At 39.0% G+C, this 23,636-nt stretch overlaps 1 protein-coding gene and 1 non-coding gene across 4 annotated transcripts in view; one reads left to right on the top strand and one right to left on the bottom strand.

The window, feature by feature from the left end:
- CHMP3 (charged multivesicular body protein 3) overlaps window positions 1-23,636 on the top strand; it is a 78,125-nt gene that overhangs the window by 12,120 nt on the left and 42,369 nt on the right. Inside the window, exon 4 of one of the 3 annotated variants that reach the window (XM_049784916.1) lies at window positions 4,486-6,500. The exons of 1 other annotated variant lie outside the window; for it this stretch is intronic. In XM_049784916.1, coding sequence (XP_049640873.1) covers window positions 4,486-6,061 — 1,576 coding nt within the window. In that variant the 3' untranslated portion in view covers window positions 6,062-6,500. Of the gene's footprint in view, window positions 1-4,485; window positions 6,501-23,636 lie in introns of those variants that run through there. One more of the 3 variants, XM_049784918.1, reaches the window with a different exon arrangement.
- Window positions 761-867, bottom strand: LOC126025162 (U6 spliceosomal RNA). The gene has a single exon (XR_007501207.1). It is a non-coding gene; the product is annotated as a U6 spliceosomal RNA (small nuclear RNA).

Raw genomic sequence — 23,636 nt, 5'->3', positions numbered from 1 at the left:
GATTACTATGTAACTTGTTTTGTTTAGGGCTGCTCCAGAGAAGACATATGATATATGTGTTTGGGAACCCATAACAGTAGGTGTCTACTGTAGGTTCGATCCATCTAATTTAGGGACTTACATACTTACAATGTCCTTCACAATGTATTGGCCAAAATAGGAGGCCATAGAAAACAAGCTATCACCACTGCAACTCCTCCAATTCTCCTGCAATTTCTTCTTTTGTTGCATATTTATGCTAAATCTCACTAGACTTGTTTTGTCTATAGATGACATATATAGTAGGAGGATCCCAAAGAGTTGGTGGTAAGAAAGAAGGAAAGTTTTTGTGTGTCCTAATTCATATGTGGCACATCTCCTAAATTCTGAGTCCAGTATATGTTAGTATATTTTTTAAGCTTTTCTTCTGAAAAGCCCCTTTTTATTTCATACTAACAAGAATGCTGAAGAGAAGATATCTAATAGCCAACTCTATCTAATTTTCTCTAAGTCCTTAATATAATCGTCCTGTTACTTATTGATAACAGAAGAGATATTTTTGATTTTTGAGCCACACCCAGCAGCACTCACATGTTACTCCTGCCTCTGCACTCACTCAGAAATTGCTCCAGGTTTAGGGAACCATATGGGATACTGGGATTGAACCCAGGTAGACAGCATACAAGGCAAACACCCTAGCCAGTGTGCTATCGCTCTGGTGGAAGAGATATTTTTGAGCAACATTTTTTTTGGTTGATTGTAGCTATAGTTTTGGTTTTTTTTTAATATGAAACGCTTCACAGATTTGCGAGTCATCCTTGTGCAGGGGTTATGCTAATCTTCTCTGTATCATTCCAATTTTAGTATATGTGCTGCCGAAGCAAGCATGCAGCTATAGTTTTTTATTATTAAAAATAATTTTGTAGGGCCAGAGCAGTGGCGCCAGCGGTAGAGCATCTGCCTTGCATGTGCTAACCTAGAATGGACCTCTGTTCGATCCCCTGGCTTCCCTTATGGTCCCCCAAGCCAGGAGCAATTTTGGAGTGCATAGCCAGGAGTAACCCCTGAGCGTCACCGGTGTGGCCCAAAAACCAAATAATAATAATAGTAATGATAATAATAATAATAATAAATTTGCTTCATCTTCAGTTTTATTATAGAAGTGAAGATTTTGGTATGCAGTTACTTGTTTCAGTTTTAATTTTATTATGTTCATCTTTCCTTTTATTTGAAAAGTCTGCCAGCCAGAGGGGAGTTGGTTAGGTGTCTCTGCAAAGATCAATGGAAAAAATAGTAAAGTTAGGCCTTTTGGCAGCAATTGAGGGATGTAGATGTAACTACCAATGTTACAGTAGGGCAGGGACTTGCCCCCCCACCAGTGCTCCAGAATTTTCAGCTACTATGTCAGTTGTAACTTACATTATTAACAATTTCCTATAGTAAAGAGAAAATTTTGCCTCTTAGAGGGGAAAGTGCAGGCTCCCTTTGGATTACCATGACAAATTGGGTTAGAAATAGCACATGCTGGCTTTGGGTAGCAGCAATAGAACAGAAAGAAATTATGAAAAATAACTTGTACATATATACACAGTAGTGTCCTTTCAACACCACCTGGTATGGACATTAGTAATGAAGATATGGAGAGAAAAAAGATAAGGAGTTAGGGCCGGAGCAATAGGGCATTTGCCTTGCACGCGGCCAACCCCCAATGGACTCCGTTTAGATTCCTTGGCATCCCATATGGTCCCCCTGAGCATGCCAGGAGTGACTTCTGCACACAGAAGTCAGGAGTAACTCCTGAGCTCCGCTGGGTGTGACACCTCCCCCCCCCCCCAAAAAAAAAAAAAAAAGAAAAAGAAGGTAAGGAGTTAGAAAAAAGAATATTCAGAATGTCAGTGCAGGACCAGATAGACAGTGGTTAAGTCCCTTTCCTTGAATCCCACCCATTCCAATTCAAATCCCTGGCACCACATATGGTTTCTTAAGCATTGCCAGGGGTGATCCCTGAGCACAGAGCCAGGAGCAATCCCCGATCATTGTTATGGGTTTTACTCAAAACCCAACAATACCTTTTGGGCAGAGAATGTGTAATGTGAATGTGCAAGTGTTTTAACCCTATGTTGAATAATTGAGTCATTATCTTGACCTCAAATTTTTTAAATGCTGAAAATCTTTTTCACAAAGTCATTACTAACATTATAATATGTTGTCTTCACTTACCTTACATTAGAATTCCTGAGATAAAGTATATCATCATTAAAAACCATATGCCACATATATCAAGATTCTTTTCTCTTAAGCTGGTTATAGAAGTATATATGATTACCTATTGGGGCCGGGAAGGTGGTGCTAGAGGTAAGGTGTCTGCCTTGCAAGCGCTAGCATAGGATGGACTGCGGTTCGACCCCCCGGCATCCCATATGGTCCCCCCAAGCCAGGAGTGATTTCTGAGCACATAGCCAGGAGTAACCCCTGTGCATCATACGGGTGTAGCCCAAAAACAAAAACAAAAAAAACAAACAAACAAAGAAGTATATAATATGTGTATTTAATAAGATGTAATACATGTAATTGCAAAGATAGCATTTCACTTTAACCTCTATTCTATCTCTTTGAACCTCACTTAATCCTCACGTCAGCATATTGAATAACAAAAATAGAAATTAAACGTTGGGGTCGGAGAGATAGTATGGAGGTAAGGTGTTTGTCTTGCATGCAGAAGGACGGTGGTTCGAATCCGAGCATCCCATATGGTCCCCTGAGCCTGCCAGGAGCGATTTCTGAGCATAGAACCAGGATTAACCCTTGAGCGCTGCTGGGTGTAACCCAAAAACCAAAAAAAAAAAAAAAAAAAAAAAAAAATTAAACATTGTTGCCACCTATTTATAAATCTAAATGAACAAAGTGCATCTCCAAGGTAATTTTTTCTTTTTTACACCTTAATTGAGGTTTTCATTTAAATATCACAAAATTTCACATGGTAAGTTTTTTTTTTATTAACAATTACTTGAAAACAAAAGAAAATGTTTCCACTTATATTTACGTTGCAAAACAACAACCGTTTTTCTTTTTCTTTCTCTCTGGTTATCTTATTTGGGGAGGGGAGAGACACATAGAACACAGCATGAACCTATTTCCAAAAGGATTTGTAGTTATAACCCTGCTGGTAAATCCAAGCAAATGTTGTCATTTTAATTGAATTCTTTTGTATTTGCTCTGCTGCAAAATGAGTCATCCTTTGACTTCAATATTTTTTAATCTTCTAACTTACTATCTTTGTTTCCTCTATACTAAATTCTCCTCTATTGTTTGTATGAAGACAAGAGAATAAGATAAAATATAGAGTTTACTCCTTAGAACTCTGAGCAGATTACTTTGAAAACAGTGCTCTTATATATAAGACAATGTAGTATGAGCTATATTAAAATATAGGTAATTAGTAAAATTACAGATATAAATATATTGTTCTGTGTTTTAAATAGAATTTTAATTCCTTATGAATAGGAATTTCTATCCCAGCTTTTGGATCTTAGCATATTAGGTGGTAATAAGTACAGAAATGTTGAAGTATTTGCTAATTCCCTTGACTCAAAGACTTCAAGGTACACTTTTAAAAGAAACTTAGGGGACCACCTACTCTAGCAGCCTGGGGAGGGGGGGTGATGGTGGGAGATATGGGTTGCAGAAAGGGAATGGGGAAGGGGGGAGGACAAATTTGGTGATGGGTATTCCCCTGATTCAATGTTAATATGTACCTAAAATACTAATGTGAAAGATATATAAGCCACTCTGATCAAAATAAAAATTAAAAAAGAAAAAAGAAATAATGACTAGGAAACAAATAAAATTTAAAAAGATAAAGAAATAGGCAATTCAGTTTTATGATCCTGGTAACACATATGGTTCCTCGAATCTGCTAAGAGTAATTTCTTATCACAGATCCAGGAGTAATTTCTGAGATGTCATGTGTCCCCCGCAAAAAAGAAATATGATATGCCTAAAACTCAGCAATCAATAAATTTGTAAATAACTATTTTTATTAAAAACTTTTAAATTAAAAACTTTTTAAATGTGGAGCATAAAAAAAAACTTAGAGGGGAAAAAAAAGCTTGCTTTTTAGCTTATATAATAGTCAAGAATTGCTCAAAAAAAAAAGAAAAGGGGGGGGGGGGCCGGGCGGTGGCGCAAGAGGTAAGGTGCCTGCCTTGCCTGTGCTAGCCTTGGACGGACCGCAGTTCGATCCCCCGGCGTCCCATATGGTCCCCCAAGCCAGGAGCAACTTCTGAGCGCATAGCCAGGAGTAACCCCTGAGCGTTACCGGGTGTGGCCCAAAAACCAAAAAAAAAAAAAAAAAAAAGAATTGCTACCATTTTGCTACTTTGGGGGTCATTTGGTTTCGGGGACCAGTATCTGTCAAATACAAACTCATCTTGGGAAGACGCGCTATTTGCAGAGTAGTGAAGATTTAGTAGGTTGGCTGCTGACTTGCAGTTTTCTCTCTTACAGATACTGCCGGAGAAGAGGCTGGTTACGGTCCACACTCATTATGTCTGTCCCACAAACAAGTACTTCTAAAGGGAAGGTCATGCTTAAAGAATACAGTGGACGCAAAATTGAAGTGGAGCACATTTTCAAGTGGATAACTGCTCACGCAGCTTCTCGAATCAAAACTATTTACAATGCTGAACATTTGAAACAAGAATGGAATAAAAGTGACCAGTATTGGGTAAAAATTTACCTATTTGCAAACCTTGATCAACCCCCAGCCTTCTTCTCTGCACTTAGTATAAAGTTTACTGGAAGAGTTGAATTTATTTTTGTGAATGTGGAAAATTGGGACAACAAGAGTTACATGACAGATATTGGTGTATATAACATGCCATCATACATCCTTAGAACTCCAGAAGGGATTTACAGATACGGAAACCACACAGGTGAATTTATTTCTCTTCAGGCCATGGATTCCTTTTTGCGCTCATTACAACCTGAAGTAAATGATTTGTTTGTTTTGAGCTTGGTTCTAGTTAATCTTATGGCTTGGATGGACTTATTCATAACACAAGGAGCGACCATAAAGCGATTTGTGGTTCTCATCAGCACTTTAGGGACATATAATTCTCTATTAATTATTTCCTGGCTACCTGTGTTGGGCTTTTTACAGCTCCCTTACTTAGATAGCTTTTATGAATATAGCTTAAAATTGTTGAGATACTCCAATACAACCACACTAGCTTCGTGGGTAAGGGCAGACTGGATGTTTTATTCGTCACACCCAGCCTTGTTTCTTAGTACATACCTTGGACACGGTTTACTAATTGATTACTTTGAGAAGAAGAGACGGCGCAACAATAACAACGATGAAGTCAATGCTAATAACTTAGAATGGTTATCAAGTCTGTGGGACTGGTACACTAGCTACCTCTTCCACCCAATTGCTTCTTTCCAGAACTTTCCTATCGAATCTGATTGGGACGAAGACCCTGATTTATTCTTGGAGCGGCTAGCTTTCCCTGATCTTTGGCTTCACCCTCTGATACCTACTGATTATATAAAAAACTTGCCCATGTGGCGATTTAAATGTCTCGGTGTCCAGTCTGAAGAAGAAATGTCAGAGGGTTCTCAAGATATTGAAAATGACTCAGACAGCGAGAGCACAGACACTTTTAGCAGTGAGAAGGAAGCATTTGAAGATAAGAAAAGCATAGCTCACAACTCTCCTGGAAGAGCAAGTCACTGTGATGCTGAGGCTTGTTCATGTGCCAATAAATATTGTCAGACCAGCCCATATGAAAGGAAGGGGAGGTCATATGGGTCCTACCGCACTAATGAAGATATGGAACCTGATTGGCTAACTTGGCCCGTGGAGATGCTGCACTGTACTGAATGTGTTGTCTGCCTAGAGAATTTTGAGAATGGATGTTTGCTGATGGGACTGCCTTGTGGTCACGTGTTCCATCAGAATTGCATTGTGATGTGGTTGGCCGGGGGCCGACACTGCTGCCCTGTTTGCCGGTGGCCTTCTTATAAACAAAAGCAGCCATATGCACACCACCAGCCCTTGTCAAACGATGTCCCATCCTAACCATGTGCAATGTGTCCTTTTAAGCTTTGAGTATCTATCTTACAGCTTGCCTTTTAACGTTAGTCACAATGTTTTTGTGGTTTGAAGTTTAGTTTAATGTTAGTGCAGTGACAGGAAATACACATTATGCTAATGTTGATGACAATTATTTGGTTGCCTTGTATGTCAATTGAATGCATATCGTAAAAATTTTTTTATTTACAACATTGAAAATTCAGACGTTAATGTTTTTTGTAAGCACAAAAGAAGTATGATAGAAATTTATCCTAGCAAGACTTTACAAGGTAGGATCAAATTCTAATTGAATTAAGGTGGTTTCTTATCCTAAATGTTTCTTCCCTTTTTACAATCTCTGTCCAGCACCTCTTGGTTAAATAATGTATGCTCTGAGATATGAAATTAAAACAGACCTATGAAATAAATTATTTTAAAACCAGAAGATGACAGATTTTCCAATGTTAAGTCATTTTTTCAAAAAGTGGCTGAATGTTATTTCATTGGTTTATTTTGCAGGTAATTTAAACTATATTGGGTTTGGAGGTGTAGGGTGGTGGTGGTGGGAAGGAACAAATTTTATTGTTAATATTGGCCAGAGGTAGTGTTAACATGTTAATCTTTTTATTTGAATAGCTTTATTGGGAAGGTATTTCATGCTTGACTTTTAAAATATAATTAGATCATTAATATTTAGCATATTTGGGGGGGTCACACCCAGCAGTGCTCAGGGATTACTCCAAGCTCTACACTCAGAAATGGTTCCTGGCAGGCTCAGGGAACCATATGGGATGCCAGGATTCGAACCACTGTCCTTCTGCATGCAAGGCAAACACCCTACCTCCATGCTATCTCTCTGGCCACAATATTTAGCATACTTAAATAAATCAACTATAGCATTTTAGCTACTTGTAATTTATCTGCTTTTCCTGGCTTTCAAGAAATTTCAAAATTATAGGAAAGGTACTACAATGAACATTCATTTCTTTAATTTGTCAAATGTTGATATTACGTTTGGCTCATTTTCTTGATGCATGTATTTACTTTTTATTGTTTGGGGTTATTTTCTTCTGTTCCATTTAATAATAAAACTCAGTCATCATGAAGCATCACCATTAACTATATCACCATATGTCTTTAGAGAACATGACATTTACAAAATATAATTACCATACATTATCACATTGAAAAAATTAAGAATTGATTCATTAATATCTAATATGAGAGATATGAGCTATCACACAGCAGATAGGGTGCATGCAGCTGACAGCATTCAATCCCCAGCACCTCATATTGTCTCCCAAGGCCATCAGAAGTAATCCCTAAGCATAGAGCCAAGATTATGCTCTGAGCACAGCCAGGTGTGGCCCTCCACTAAAATATGAAATCCAAGCCTTCCAATTGATCCCCAAACATCCTTTATATTGTTTGTTTGGGTTTTTTTTAACCCAGACAAATGGAATTTGTGCTTTAGCTCTTAGGCCTTTTCATCACTTTCTGAGCAGTGCCTCTGCTTCCTTGGGGGAATGGAGAGCACACTTGGCTATGCTCAGGGTTTACCCCTGGCTCTGTACTCATATCACTTTGCAGGACTCAGGACCATATGTGGTGCTGGCTCTGTACTCATATCACTTTGCAGGACTCAGGACCATATGTGGTGCTGGGGATAGGACCTGGATTGGTTACATACAAGTCAATAACCCTGATACTGCACTATCTCTCTGGCCCTTTGCCATTTTATTTTTTAAAAGCATTTCTCATTAACATTTCTAAAGAGTAAGGATATTTAATATAAAATGTTCAACATTCTGAATTTATCTGAACATTGATCACATTTAAAGAATACTGCCTAGAATAATATCATTCAGACTTGAATGACAGCAGTAAGCACATATAAGTTACTTGTGGTGATGTTAAATCTGACTAAAGTAGTGTCTTCCTTGTCTTTTTTTTTTTTTATTGGAGCCGGAGAGATAGCATGGAGGTAAGGTGTTTGCCTTGCATGCAGAAGAACGGCGGTTCGAATCCCGGCATCCCCTATGGTCCCCCGAGCCTTCCAGGAGCGATATCTGAGCATAGAGCCAGAAGTAACCCCTGAGCGCTGCCGGTTGTGACCCAAACCCCCCCCCCCCCCAAACAAAAGATGTTTTTCCATTTTATATTTGGAAGGAAACTGAACACACATGAATACCCTTTTCAGCTTTAACTAATTTTATTGGCTATTGGTAATTTGCCTGACTTGGTTATGTGATGGGAATCATAGTGTGAGGATTTTTAAATTCCATCCTTTATTCTATATTTATTTGTTAGCTGACATTTGTGTGTGTGAAAGTTTTCTATTTTTCCTCACATCTGAATATCAATGTGAGCTCAGATTATTTTATATCTAATGTGTCAAACCACTATTTTTGAAGCCCAGACATCCCAGTTTTGGTTTAGGGAAGTACCCCAATCCCAACTGTTGTCAGTCTTCAACACTTCCTTGCCCGTTTCAGTCTTCAAAACTTCCTTGCCTTTCACCACAATGTGCTCCACCTCACTTTGTATACCCTAACCCAGGCTTGTAATTAGTCATCTCTTCAAAAAGATCCAATTTTCATGGTGGAATTTTAAAGTATTTTATTGACACTTCCCCCCAGATGGTAAGAGATAAAACTCTTCATTCTGAATTGCTGTTATTAGCAAACATTTTTCTCTTTACAATACACTAAGCCTCCTTTTCTTACTTATGGAAATAATAATGTCTAGCAATTCATTATTTTGTATTAATATTTGAGTTTTTCAAGACATTCAAATTAAAAACACTGCTCAATGTACTCGAATTTCTTTTGAAGAAAAATGACTTATTGTAAATGCTAGTGTTCCTCCAAGTTCCTGAACTACTTCTGTATGCTCTGTAAGTCTAGAAAAACTTATTCTCAGCTTATTCCTAGTTGACTTTTTACAACAACCATGATATTAGTTAAATGGTCATATATACAACATTACCCATATTGTACCTAAAAGTATACAAACTTCAGACAACAAAATTTTTCTTCCAGGATGCTAGGGTATATACCACAGTTTAAAAACCAATTTCCTTAACATTGATTTTCTAAACCCTTTACAATCTGTCCCTGACCCCTTAAACACACAGTGACACAGTTGCCATTCAGGCCCCACTTTAGTTCTCAGCTGGTGCATTGTTCTTTTTGAATGGCGTTTTTTGTTTTTGCTGCCTGGTTAGATCTACTTCCCTCAGAAATTGTACACCTTCCTACCCATCCTCTCCCATCAGGCTATAAAGAACAAAAATACTTTTACACTAAAAGCTCCATCATCTCAAATGATAAATGGCACTTAACAATGGAACAAAGTAACAGGGACGCTTCTATCACAAGTGGCATCTCACACTTTCCACATTACTGCCAGCTTGCATATTTGTCCTCTGTGGCAGCTTTACATTAATACCATGGTAGTCCAATAAACTGGCATGCTGGAGACCTGGACTTGGTCCCTGACACTGCATGGTTTCAGAGCACTGCCTACTGGACCCCCAAATAAAATGCATGTCTTGCAGATATATTCCTTTAAGACAGACACTGTGCTTAAGTTTCTTTGAATACTCACAGTATTTGGAATAAAATGGAGATATCTCTTGCATGTTATGCATACAGTAAAAATGTTGTGATGAGACTGAGTGGAGAGATTTGCAACAATTGCCAGAAAAATCAAGTCGCCAGGGAAGTTTGACCCAACCCTTCATTGTGGTACATAACAATGCTTTTGTTAGATTTTCCTGAAGGAGGAGAATTGAAGGAAATACTCGAGATTGGCAAACTATATTTGAAAAGAAAGTTTGCATTCTTAGAAAAGCCTATTGTATTGAGTGAATTACAGATTTTAAGTGTGTGCGGTTTGATAATAAACAAGTGGCTAATTTGGACACGTTTGTGTTCTCAAGTTTTTCCTTCTGTCTTCTCTAATAATTTCTTGTGTTTTCTTTCTTTAAGAATGATAAACTCCCAGAATGTAGAAATAATGCTATAATCTACTATTTTATTCTTAATGTTGTATCCAGAGTAAATAAGTGATTGTTGCCTTTTTTTTTTTAACAATCTAATAATTTTTCCTTTACCAAATATTTCATTTTGGTGCTAAGATTAGAACCCAAAGCCTCATATATGCTACCTACCTTTTTTATTTTGAAAAATCAAATATAGGTAGGAAAGAAAAGATTATGTTTTTAGTACCTATTCATAGTGACTATGGCCTGCTTATCACAATTATTTGAGAACTTGGAAGAATATTCATACAACCATTCTCCTTGCTCTTAGTATCCCATTACCTTTTATTTTAATTCATTAATACTGTTCCAAAGGGATAATAGGGATAAACTGTTGGATTTCTTTCATTAGCGGTTATAATGAAAAATTTAGAAAAATAAAAGTTGACAGGAATAGAGAGATAGTACAGGGGGTGAGATGCTTCAGGATAGATCCCTGGCACCACATATAATCCTCCAAACACCATCAAGAGAGACTCCTGAGCACAGCAGAGCCAGGAGTAAGCCCTGAGCATAGAAGGGTGGTGACCAAAACCCTCCTTCACACACTCCCTAAAATTGAAATTAAATTGTTAAAATATGCATTATCTTTGTTAGGTCATTTTGTTCTTGTTAATAATTTAGGTTTACTGGGGCTGGAAAGATAGTACAATAAAATGTTCTTGCCTGCAGCTGACCAGGATTTGAACCCTAGCACCCCATATGATTCCTGGAATCCTGCTAAAAGTAATCCTTGAGCACAGAGCCAGGGACTAAGCCTTGAGTACTGCCAGGTGTGAACCCCAAACCCCCCAAAATAATTTTAGGTTTATAGATTTATGATCCAATTGGGCAATCCCTTTGCTTAAGTTTCTGCACCATCTTCCCAACAGATTTTTATTTTTTCATATAGTTCATTTTCTTAATATCCCTGTGTAATAGAACTGAAGGAATTCTCATTTAATGATGAGAATTCAGCAAAGGCTGGAGAAATAATACAGAGCTTTAGGCACTAGTCTTGTACTAGTTTTGCCTGCCATCAGTGCCTTTCGTCCCCATGATGCAGGGTCCCCTAAGCAACAGAGTTGGGAGCAGCCTGACCATCTCTGAATATGGCCCAACACCCAAATCAAACCTAACATCAGACTAGAGAGAAAGGTATGGGTAGGACACAAGCTTCCAAATTTGAATGTCTTCAGGGCCAAGGAAAGCATGATTATGCTCTTCATGAAAGATCATAACATATAATTTTGAAGTATCAGGCTGGGAGTAGAGAATTAGTGGGTAGGACACTTGCCTTACATGCAGTCAAGCTGAATTCAATTCCTAGCATCCCATACTGTCCTCAGGTTTAGCCAGGGATGATCCCTGAATGCAGACCAGGAGTAAGATCTGATCACTGCCAGTTGTGGCCCCAATACCAAACAAACAAAAAATTTAAATGAAGTGTCAGGCTGATGGTGGCCTCTTGTAACTTCTGGATAATATTCTATTGTCTTAAGGATTCTTTTGTTTTTTTTTTTGTTTGTTTTTGTTTTGTTTTTGTTCTTTGGGCCACACCCTGTGACGCTCAGGGGTAACTCCTGGCTATGTGCTCAGAAATCGCTATTGGCTGGGGGAACCATATGGGACGTGAGGTATAGAACCAAGGGCCCTCCTGGATCGGCCTTGTGTAAGGCAAATGCCCTACTGCTGTGCTATCCCTCGGTCTTAAGGATTCTTCTTTTTTTTTTTTTTTTACCATATTTTGATTCAGAAGTGTTTGTAGAAAGATAACTAAAGACATTTGCCCTTTGTTTACATTGTTATTCTTTGTGCTAATGCTAAATTGTGTACCTGTTATTTCAAGTTTTTGTTTTGTTTGCTCTTTGGGCCACACTCGGTGACACTCAGGGGTCACTCCTAGCTATTTGCTCAGAAATCACTCCTGGCTTGGGGGACCATATGGGACGCCGGGAGATTGAACTGCGTTCGTCCTAGGTTAGCGAGTGCAAGGCAAACGCCTTACCACTTGCGCCTTGTGCCACCACTCCAGCCCTCAAATTTTTTTAGTTAAGTGCTTGGTGAGATAATTGATTATGTCATATGCTAAACAGATGGTGCTCAAATATTCTTATATGCAGTTTTTGCTTTTAAATGCTTTCAGTATTACTGAAAGTATTGCTGAAAGAGTATTCCTGAGATTTTAGCATATTATAATGAAGGACATAAGAGTGAAAAATAGATATCAAAAATGCCAAATTTCAGTCAGTATTGGGACTGGAAAAAAATTTCATCAGATGAGCCACTTGCCTTGCATCTGGTCAGCCTGCATATAATCCCCAGCACCACATGTGGTTCCCTGAGCACCTGCAGGAGTGATCCCTCAGGAGTGATTCCTGGCACAAAACCAGGAATAGGCCTTTAAGCACTGCCAAACAAAAAAAATGAGTCACTATATTACTACCTTTTCCAGTTACTTAAAATTTAATTAACATTGTGTGAGTTTAAGGTATACTGTTAATGTGCTATACTTATTTATGGCAATAGATTACCACTATAGCAATTACCTACCTAATATTTTGTATCTTACATTTTGTTACATAATGTACCACTTTATTCTTTGTGGTATGAATATTTGAGACCTTATAAACTTTTGTTATATTTTTGTTATATTATTAAATATAATCATATTGGGAGGCACAGAGATAGTACAGTGAGTAGGGTAGGGCATTTGCCTTGCACATTACTGAGTTTCAATACCTAGCATCTCAATGGTTCCCTGAGCCTGCCAGGAGTACAGAGCCAGGAGTACCCAGGGGCACCATCGGGTAAGCCCCAAACCAAAAACCAAATAATAATAAAGCAATAAAAATATAATCACATTATTGTGCACTAGCTTCCTCAAACTGCCAAACTAGAAGTTTGTTTTCTTAGATCATCATTTCTCCATTTTCCACCCTCCAATTCAAGCTGGCCATAATTCTGTTTCTGTATGCTTAGTTTTTATTCTACATATAAAAGGTAACAGTTCTTGGTAAGAAAGAAAGGAACATAGTTCTTATAGTTTTTCTGCTTAAAATAATGGAATCAGAATGTTGGGAAGCCATTTTGTCCAATTTACTGCTGACTTTAGATGGTTGACATCATGTTGGGAGTGAATTGGCACACTCATTTAACAGAAGGCATGCTGCACTTACAGAAATCCATAAATAGTCCACCTGCCAGGGTCTACAGAAAAGCATGCAGTTATGGCAATGACAGGTGCTGAAAGCCCAGATTTGGACACTTTGTTGGATATATCCCATGTCACCATAGGAGAATGAATGAAAATGAAATATGAGGAGAATGCATCAGGAATTCATGTGCTGGAAAAGTCCTAATATAGCCTCCTTGCTCTGAAATGTTAGGATATTTACATATATTCATCAAAATGGCATCTTATTTAATGTCAGATTTTTATTTAGAGAGAAACCGGTGAACTGTAAGATACAAAAGACCATGCCAATGAGTTCAGAGCCAAATTTATTCCATCACCCAGAACATCTTCTAAACAGGGAACAGGAATCAGGAGAGCAATTCTGTGCTTCCAGCCAAGCACGTCTCTGCTGTGACTGAGAATTAGTTTCTGCTGCATTTCCATTGCTATTCTAAGGGCAAGAGGATTAGTAAAGGGGGAAAAAGTGTATGGTATGACTCCAAAAGTCATACAACTCATACAGAAGTCAGAGTTGTGATATCTTTTACAATTAAAAAAGATATTTTGCAATTACCTTCACATTTCATAACATGAATTTTAGCTCAAGTTCAAATATTTTTCAAATATATGTTTTCCACCACCTGAGCACCAGTAATTCTCCACCAAAATCCATTACACTTGCTCCTCTTTTGCTCCCCACTTAACTTCCCCAGGTAACCTCTATTTTGCAGGTCCACAATTAGTTTTGGTTTGGCTTAGTCTGTTTTCCTTGCTTTGTTTATTCACATTATACCTATGAATCAAATCATGTTACCAGTGAGGTGTCCATTGAGAGTGAAAAGGTGTGCCGAAGATGTGGGAAAGTAGCTCTGCTCCTGAATGGACCAGTCACGTTTCCAACGCAGTGTGAGTGCAAGGAAGTCAGGACTGGTAAAGTCGATGCTGCACAGCACAGACACTAAGATCCTGCTAGATTTACTGAGTCATCCATCTAGCTGCACCCAAGTTCCTCTTGATCTGCAGAGCCTTGATTTTGAGAGAGCCATCGTTCTCGGCTGAGCTCTTTCTGGAAAAAAGATGCCGCAGTATCTGCTCAGGATTCAGGTCCTTATTTTTAATCAAAAGATTTACATAAGATACACAGCAAAACAAAAGAACTTTATTATACAGAGAAACACATTAAAGGAGTATGTGAACTTCTCCAGCAAAAGACCGGAAAGAGCTATGAACATATCCAAAATGAAGTGTCCCAGGTTGCTTTGACAAGCTGATTACCTAGGATTTTTCTCAAAGTTTTTTCTCTTTGACCCAAGCTAACTTTGGGTCAAAGTTATTACTAGGACTTTATCAAGGAGGACATTTAGCTCTTGCAGATTTTTCATTTCTCTCTTACTCATTAGTGTATTTGTACTGCTTGTTAATTGCTTCTGGTTGGGGGTTTGGACTTCATGATGAGTTGGCAGAAGCATGGCTCATTCCCAACAGAGAGGTGTAACTTGTCTCTCAAACATTTCTTGGTTTATGGTTTCCTGCCATCTGCTGCCATTGGACTCAATTTGTTTCTATATCTTGGCTACACGAATATTGCTGCAATGAACAGGACAATACATATATCTTTGGAGGAGGAGTACATATAGTTTTCTGGATTAGTGTTTTCTAAAATATGTTTTTCAGATGGAAATCTGGTAGTACTTTTGGACTCTGGACAATATTGTAGGTCTTTTAATATATATAAATATATTTAAATTTTATTAGTTTAGGTTAAGATGGTTATCATAGTGTTTTCATTTACAGTATTGATGCAGATATTCATATTATTTTGAGGAGCCAAATACTATTTTCCATAGAGGGTATACTACTTATATCCCCATCAACAATGAACAAGTTCCCTTTTCTCCATGCCCTCCCTAATTCTTGTTTCTGAATTTTTAATTTTTAGTTACAGGCCTTTCTCTAAAGCATAGATTGATGTTTCATTGTTTCAGTTTTCATTTTCCAATAATGAGTGAGGATGAGCATTTTTATATGTAAATAGTGCTGTGATGAACACAAATGTACAGACATACATGTAAATTAACATTTTAGTGTTCGTGGTATAGATGCAGAGCAGTGAAATTGATGGGTCATATGGACACTTTATTATTAATGTTTTTAGGAGTCTTCAGACCATATTATATAAGAAGAGTCCACCAACAGTGAGAGTTCCCTTACCACAACTCCCTAAATATTTGACAATTTCAAATAGAGCTGCTATGAATATTTTTGTGATTTTTATTCAACATGGTTATATTTATGTTGGAGGTGAAATTATGAGTTATTGGAGATCTATATTTATTTCAGGTGGATACTGGCAGTTTTTGAAAGTGGTTGTACCAATTTATACACTTTATAGAAATATATGCAATTCCTAGTTTCACACTCACTTAATGTTATGTTCTCTTTTTCGTTTTAGCAATTCTGGTGGGTGTATAGGAATGTCTCTGTGGTTTTTAACTTGCATTTATCCAGTGAATGAGGCTGACGCTCTTGTCACATGTTTTATTGGTTGCTTAAATAATCTCTTTCCTGAAGCTCTTAACATCTTTTGCACATTTTCCTATTGAGTTGCTTTTTGTTTTTTTCTTATTGAGGAGTTCTTTATTTTTCTATATTAAAAAACCCTTGTCAAATGTGAGTTTTACAGGGGCTAGAGAGATAGTACAGCAGAAAAGCATTTGCCTGGCATACAGCCAACCCAGGAGGAACCTGGATTTGATCCCGGCATCCCATATGGTCCCCCGAGCCTGCAAGAAGTGATTTCTGAGCACAGAGACAGGAGTAACCCTGAGTGCCACCAGGTGTGGCCCCCAAAAAAGTGTCTTTTACAAGTATTTTGTATGTGATTAAGGTTCTTGCTTTGCATGCAGCCAACACCAATTTGATACCCAGCACAGCTAAGGGTGATCCCTGAACACAGAGCCTGGAATAATCCCAAAGTGCCAGCAGCTGTGAACCAAAACCCAAAACTAATTAATTAAAAAAATTCAGCCTGCTACATGTGGTTAAAAAACTTAATTAGCTCACCCCCAATGTGTGACTGTAATAACACTCTTTCATAAGATCTGAGATTTAACTGATAGTGAAAATGTTGCTTCTCAACTGCTTCTCCAGGTTTTGTGTGTCAGTCAAGAACAGTTGAGTGTGATGGGAAGTTCTGAAAAGTGCTGCTGGTAGCAGTAAGTTGTTCCAAACACAGGTACATATTTCAAGGCATGGCTTCTCAAAGTGGGAAATTCATCACTGCTTACATAGTATTCATAGAACACAACGTGGGAGGTCACAGTGCCTACTTTTCAGCTCATCCTTCCTTTGCCCCTGAAGGGCTGTGCTGGAGGTTGTCAGGAACTTCAGCTAGTTCCAAACTGAGAGCTGCATGGAAGCTGTTTAATTCCATTTGTTTACTCTGATGTCCTTGTGTCATAGAGGGCTTTTGTCTTCTGGAGTGGTATATTCAATGTGTTATTCCTTTTGTGTTGCACTTTCCACAGCCTTAACTTAGTTTCAAATGATTTTAAAGTAGGGAGCCGAAAAGCTGGTTGGAGTCCTGCAACTTGACATTCAGCAGTAAGAGATCCTTGGTGCTGCCTGCCATTAGCACTAGATCACTTGGTATCTGGCTCTCCCCTGCCATTGTCCTTATAGGTTTCCATGAACTGCTTGACTTCAACCTGCAGTTGGTAAAGCAGCATGATCACAACTCAGTCACTGTACTTCACATGTTAAATGAGATCACTGAACCCAGAGTCAAAATCATCCAGCAACTCTGTAACCAGCCGGCTGTTAAATTCTCTGTTTTGACAAAATTTATGCATGGCACTACTGTTGACATCACATTATTGAGCTTCTGTGATTGGCACAGAAACTTTTTAGGTGCATGATGCAGTGGCATACCATTAAAAACAAGAATGGATAACGAAGATTCAATTTTCTTTTTCTTTCTCTTTTGGAGGGACCACACACAGCAGTACTCAGGGGTTACTCCTGGCTCTATACTCAGGGATCACTCCTGGAGGGCTTGGGGGACCATCTGGGATGTGTGCAAGTCAAGCACTCTACCTGCTGTACTATTGCTCTAGCTCAATCCAGTTCTATCTCTCTCTCTCTCTCTGTCTCTCTCTGTCTCTCTGTCTCTCTCTCTGTCTCTCTCCCCCCCTCTCTCCCCCTCTCTCTCCCCCTCTCTCTCTCCCTCTCCCCTCCTCTGTCCCTCTCTCTCTCTCTGTCCCTCTCTCCGTCCCTCTCTCCCTCTCCCTCTCCCTCCCCTTCTCCCTCTCCCTCCCTCTGTTTTGTTTTTGGGCCACAGTGCTCAGGAGTTACTCCTGGCTCTGTGCTCAGAAATCACTCCTGGCAGGCTCAGGGGACCACATAGGATGCCAGGTATCGAACCTGGGTCTGTCCTGGGTTGGATACCCTACATCTGTGCAAGGCAAACACCCTACATCTGTGCTATCGCTTCGGCCCTTCAATTCAATTCTTTTTTTTTTTTTTTTTTTTTTTTTGGTTTTTGGGCCACACCCGGTAAAGCCTGGCTATGCGCTCAGAAGTTGCTCCTGGCTTGGGGGACCATATGGGACACTGGGAATCAAACCGCGGTCCGTCCTAGGCTAGCGCTGGTAAGGCAGACACCTTACCTCTAGCGCCACCGTGCCGGCCAGCCCCTCAATTCAATTCTTAATAAATGCAGTTAGCCCATCTTGTGAGCCAATCACAGCTGGAGCTCCATCTGTAGTAAGACCACTTAACTTTTCAAGTTACAAACAGTTTTCAACTTAATAAATCAGGTGTCTCAAGCAAGTCCTCACCTCCTATAGTATCATGCATGGCCTTCAGTATCAGAAGTTCTCATATGTCAAACTGTGCAGTTAACTCATGAACATAACATGGCAGTTGAGCAGTCCTCTCTGTTGTCTCATCTTGAGCAGAGAGAAAAATTAGAAATATGTAATATTATTCAATTTGCTAACTCAGTAATCTGGTCTGAGGCTGTTCTCTAAAGAAGACCAACTCTCTGAAACAATTTTACTTTCTCTGGTGCCAACAACTTTGCAACAGCAACCAGCATGCCCATTTTCACAAACATTCACTCTACTCTTTGTGATTAGCTCACTCACCACATAACTCCTCTGAATAATGTCTCTGACACAGCCAGCCTAGAGAAAACATCCTGTGATTTCAAACTCTGCTGAAGAGCACTGATGTTATCCAGATGTGTTTAGCCTCCCGATTTATGTTTTGAGCTATAATGAAAATTCAGTTGGGACTTTCTCATTACTACTAAGGCACTGCACTGACTAGATGTGCAGGCTTTTCTTTGACATCAACGAAAAGATCACCACCTGTCCTTTTATCTCAGAAAAATGTACATTCTAGGGCCGGAGAGATAGCACAGAGCGTTTGCCTTGCAAGCAGCCGACCCAGGACCTAAGGTGGTTGGTTCGAATCCCAGCGTCCCATATGGTCCCCCGTGCCTGCCAGGAGCTATTTCTGAGCAGATAGCCAGGAATAAACCCTGAGCCTCCAGGTGTGGCCAAAAAAAAAAAGAAAGAAAGAAAGAAAGAAAGATGGACATTCTGCATCAACTTTATATTTGTAGGTTGTCATAGTACCAGAGTTTACATAACTATCCAGTGTATATGTCTCCAGTGATGCAATTGCTTTGCTTGCTGATTTAATCTTGCATCTTAGTTTGGAATAAAGACAGCAATTGTATCAACTCTGCAACAGCAACCAGCATGCCCATTTTCACAAACGTTCATTCTTTGTGATTAGCTCACTCACCACATAACTCCTCTGAATAATGTCTCTGACACAGTCAGCCTAGAGAAAAAAACATCCTGTGATTTCAAACATTTCATACAATGTAATTTATATAATATTCAGCTGGATTCCATTTTGGGAGGCCTGATTGTTGACCTTGGACATGTGGATAAAGGGTGAATTGGAGTTACAGTCTGTGTCTACTACTAAGAAGTTGGTCAGGAAGATCAGAAGTGGACATGATTCAAAGTCTTTATTGGCCATATCTCAAGTCATAAACTAAGGTTAGGAACTCCTCATACCTGAACATTAGTCAGAAATAAACATAAATCCACTGAAATAAGGTATGAAAAGAAAATTTAATCTTCCAAAGGTCAGTTTGCATGTAACGATATCAGTTTGCATGTTTGTTTATTGTATAACACAGATACATCATGGTTATATTACATCAAAATTCCTGCCAGTATTGAGTTTACTTTTCATCACTCTCTAGGTCGAATCTTCCCATCCTACTGGAATGGTGAAGAATTGTGAATAAAAATATTTCCTAAGGTTAGAAATCTAACTGAAAACACCTATACTTTGTGTTAAATTCAGGGAAAGATTTACGGCATCAAGTACTGCAGTACTTAAATCAAAGATATCCATTTATGTATAATATTCTTTTTTTTTTTTTTTTTTTTTTTGGTTTTTGGGTCACACCCGGCCATGCTCAGGGGTTACTCCTGGCTCTATGCTCAGAAATCGCTCCTGGCAGGCTCGGGGGACCATATGGGATGCCGGGATTTGAACCACCGACCTTCTGCATGCGAGGCAAAATGCTTTTACCTCCATGCTATCTCTCCGGCCCCTATGTATAATCTTCTTAAGGAATAAGGAGTAAAATGCACATAAAGATTTTGAAAATGTGTATTAAAAATGCCTACATGAACATATGGCAGGGAAATTTGATCCTGTTAAATAGTTGGTTTGGCAGAAATATAGAGCCAGAATGTCTGCTTATTTAGTTCTTTGCACCCCCTCAGATGTGTCTTAGTAGGTAAGAGGAAATGGTACATTCTTTCTAAGGTCTAAGTAGGAAAGAAGCCATAACTGTCTAATGCCATAGCACTATCAGTACAGGAAAAAAGAATCCATGCTAACTGGAACATGGGACCTAAAAACTGCTGTAGACACATAATGCCTTTCCATTCATTGAGAACTAATTGCTGTGTTTATGGGGCTCTACCAGTAGGTGTGGGCCCTAATTCCACTGTGACAACACATAAGCTCAACAAACCTTCCTATCCCCACTGTTTGTCCCTGCCTTGATGACCAATTTAAGAACAAGTACAGCTTTAGGAAGTGAAATGGCTATGGCTCAAAATCCTCACCTGAAAATTGGGAAGGCCACATGCACATTCTGTTTCTTTTGTTCTGGATATTCATTTCTCTATTAGCTCATTGTTCAGGTCTAAGCTTATGTATGATCTACTGAGGGAAGATTCTTTTATAAACCATGGGTTTTTTTGGGGGGGGAGGTGGAGGCAGGAAATGGGATTGGTTGGTTGAAGTAAGTGCTGAGGGACTATTCATTTTTTCCTTTCTTTCTTTTTTTTTTTTTGTTTAGTTTAGTTTTGTTTTGTTTTTGGGTCACTCCCGGCAGCGCTCAGGGTTTACTCCTGGCTCCATGCTCAGAAATTGCTCCTGACCGGCTTGGGGGGACCATATGGGATGTTGGGATTCAAACCAATGACCTTCTGCATGAAAGGCAAAGCCTTACCTCCATGCTATTTCTCCAGCCCCTCAGGGACTATTCTTAACTCTGTGCTCAGGTGTGATACCTGTTAATGCTTGGGGTGTCAGGAATTTGAACCAGGGACTTTGATGAGGCAGATTCCTTGACTTGCAAGGTAAATACCTTGACTTCTTTACTTTCTCTGAAGCCCTACTTATCATTCTTACTCTATCACTCCCTTCCTAATGCTGGGCCACTTGACCTAGTACCATAGGTGCTCAAGACCCAGTGATACGAGGGGCCACCAGGGACCTACTTACTGATGTTCATGGGCCATGTGGCATTAAGGACCAAACTTGTGTGAGGACATGGTAGGCATTTGCTTCAACTTTTGAGTTGTATTCAAATCCCTGTAGCATGTTCTTTTTATAGTTATTATTTTGCACATTTGCTATATTTGACTAGATTTTATCATAACTGTTTAATACTTGTCCTCCTGAACTGGATATGGTCCCCCAAGAACCATGATAGTGACCATTACACATAATCAAGAATAAACTCTGATCACAACAGGTTACAGTTTAAATATTCCCCTCCCTCTGATAAAAGTCTATATGAGAATAAAATATTTTGTTCACGGTAGTTTCCTAAAGCATACAGAATATCTGAAATAGAGGTTTTGATAAACATTATTAACTGAAAGTCCAGTATCCTCCTTCATGTAAAAGAGTAGGGAGAGATAAGGTAAAATAGGCTCAAATTTCCATCTGTTTGATTTTTCAAAGAACTCCTTCATTAGCTGGAGAGATAGTATAGCAGGCAGAGACTTATCTTGCACTGCAGCTGAGTGGGTTCAGTCCCTGGCATGCAGATGTAGTCCCCTGAGCACTGCCAGAAGTGAGCCCTGAGTGCAGAGTCAGGAGTAAGCCCTGAGCACTGCCAATATGATCCCAAAGCAAAACCAACAAAAGGACTCACACATTGAAAAATAGAAGCAAGGGAATTCAATAAAAAAAGAAAGATATGAAGTGTCCAGCAATATACAAAAAGTTCTCATCCAAATCAATAGTCATTGAAATGAAAATAAAAAACATTGTGGGGTCTGAGCAATAGTGCATAAGACAGGGTATTTGCCTTGCATATGATCAACCGGGGGTCAGTCCCCAGCATTGCATATGGTCCCTCAAGCCCACCAGGAGCGATTCCTGAGTACAAAGCCAAAAGTAACCCCTGAATGCCATAGGGAGTGTCCAAAAATAAAAAAAGAAAAGAAAAGAAATATTTTGTACCCTCATGTTGGAAAAATGTCCAAGAGTGGTTACTTTGTTAACAAGGATTAAGGATAATGCAATATGAAGTTTTTGGGTGAAATAGTATAACAATGAAAATAAACATTCCCACCAAAATATAACCAGAAATCAACTACTTATTACAGAAAGCTGTTTTTCCTGAGACTGTGCATCCATCTGAAGGATCATGATGTGGCATAAAATGAAACAGAAGGGGCAGGGACAGGATTAGTTGGTACAAAGCTCAGTAGTGGTGTGCACAGGGCTGCCATTACTGTGGGCAGACATGACCCAGCAGGGGAAGGGCTAGCTTATAGTAATAACAGCCCAATTTTTAGTCAGAGGCATTGATTAGAATGCTGGCAATCTGAGGAAAAAAAAAAAAAGCCAAGCATAGTGTTCTCCCTACCATCAGGGCATAGTGCAGTATCCAATTAAAGCCCAAAGGGGGAAATTAAGAGGTGTCCTCTAGGCAAGAATAGGGGAGTGAAGTTGCTCCAAAGGTGAGAAGAAACAATCTCTATTCTCTGAGTTTCTTACTGCCCCTTGTAATCTTTTGCAATGCCACCCCCACCTGCTCAAGCATTCTAATATTAAAGCTATAGCGCCACCTCTAGGAAAATAAAAGAAGCTAATACCGATGCATAGGCAGTTATATGTAAGTAACAACTAGAAACATAAGATGGAATTCCTTAAAGAAAATTAAAGGTCTTGGGACAAAGATACAAGATACAAGATAAATATACAAAGCTGAGGAGGTAACAAGGAATGGAAAAAAGCTATGTAACAAAAGATAACATAGACTGTCAACAGGATTCAGAGAAGCAAGTACAAGATATCAAAAAAGAGTCCAAAAGTACAAGGAGTGCTTCACCAAGGAAATGGAATATAAATTAAAATTCCAGGGGCCAGAGCAATAGCAGAGCTATAAGGCATTTGCCTTGTATGCTGCCAATAAAGGACAAACTCCAGTTCAAATCCTGGCATCCTATATGGTCCCCTGAGTCTGCCAGGAGCGGCTTCTGAGCATAGAGCCAGAAGTAACCCCTGAGCGCCGCCGGGTGTGACCCAACCCCCAATATATATATAATTCCAAAAAAATATTTTAGGTTTGAAAGAAATTTAATTAAAGGAATTTAACATGAATTTTACACAGGAGAGACTATCAGAATTTGATGATAAAATAATAGCAATGGCCAAAAACCAAAAAAATTTTTAAAAAGGGCCCGGAGAGATAGCACAGTGGTGTTTGCCTTGCAAGCAGCTGATCCAGGACCAAAGGTGGTTGGTTTGAATCCCGGTGTCCCATATGGTCCCCCATGCCTGCCAGGAGCTACTTCTGAGCAGACAGCCAGGAGTAATGCCTGAGCACTGCCGGGTGTGGCCCAAAAACCAAAAATAAATAAATAAATAAATAAATAAATAAATAAATAAATAAATAAATAAATAAATAAATAAATAAATAAAATAAATAATAGCAATGGCTCAAATGGAAGAATGGATAGATGGTTTTGAGAAGAGTGAAGTCTACTAAAATATTAGATTTCATTGAAAGTTAAACATTATGGGGCCGGTGAGGT

The sequence above is a fragment of the Suncus etruscus genome, chromosome 12 (genome assembly GCF_024139225.1).
Source record: "Suncus etruscus isolate mSunEtr1 chromosome 12, mSunEtr1.pri.cur, whole genome shotgun sequence".
NCBI lineage: Eukaryota > Metazoa > Chordata > Mammalia > Eulipotyphla > Soricidae > Suncus > Suncus etruscus.
The sequence above is the reverse complement of the archived record's forward strand: the minus strand, read 5'-3'. Positions and strand labels throughout refer to the sequence as shown.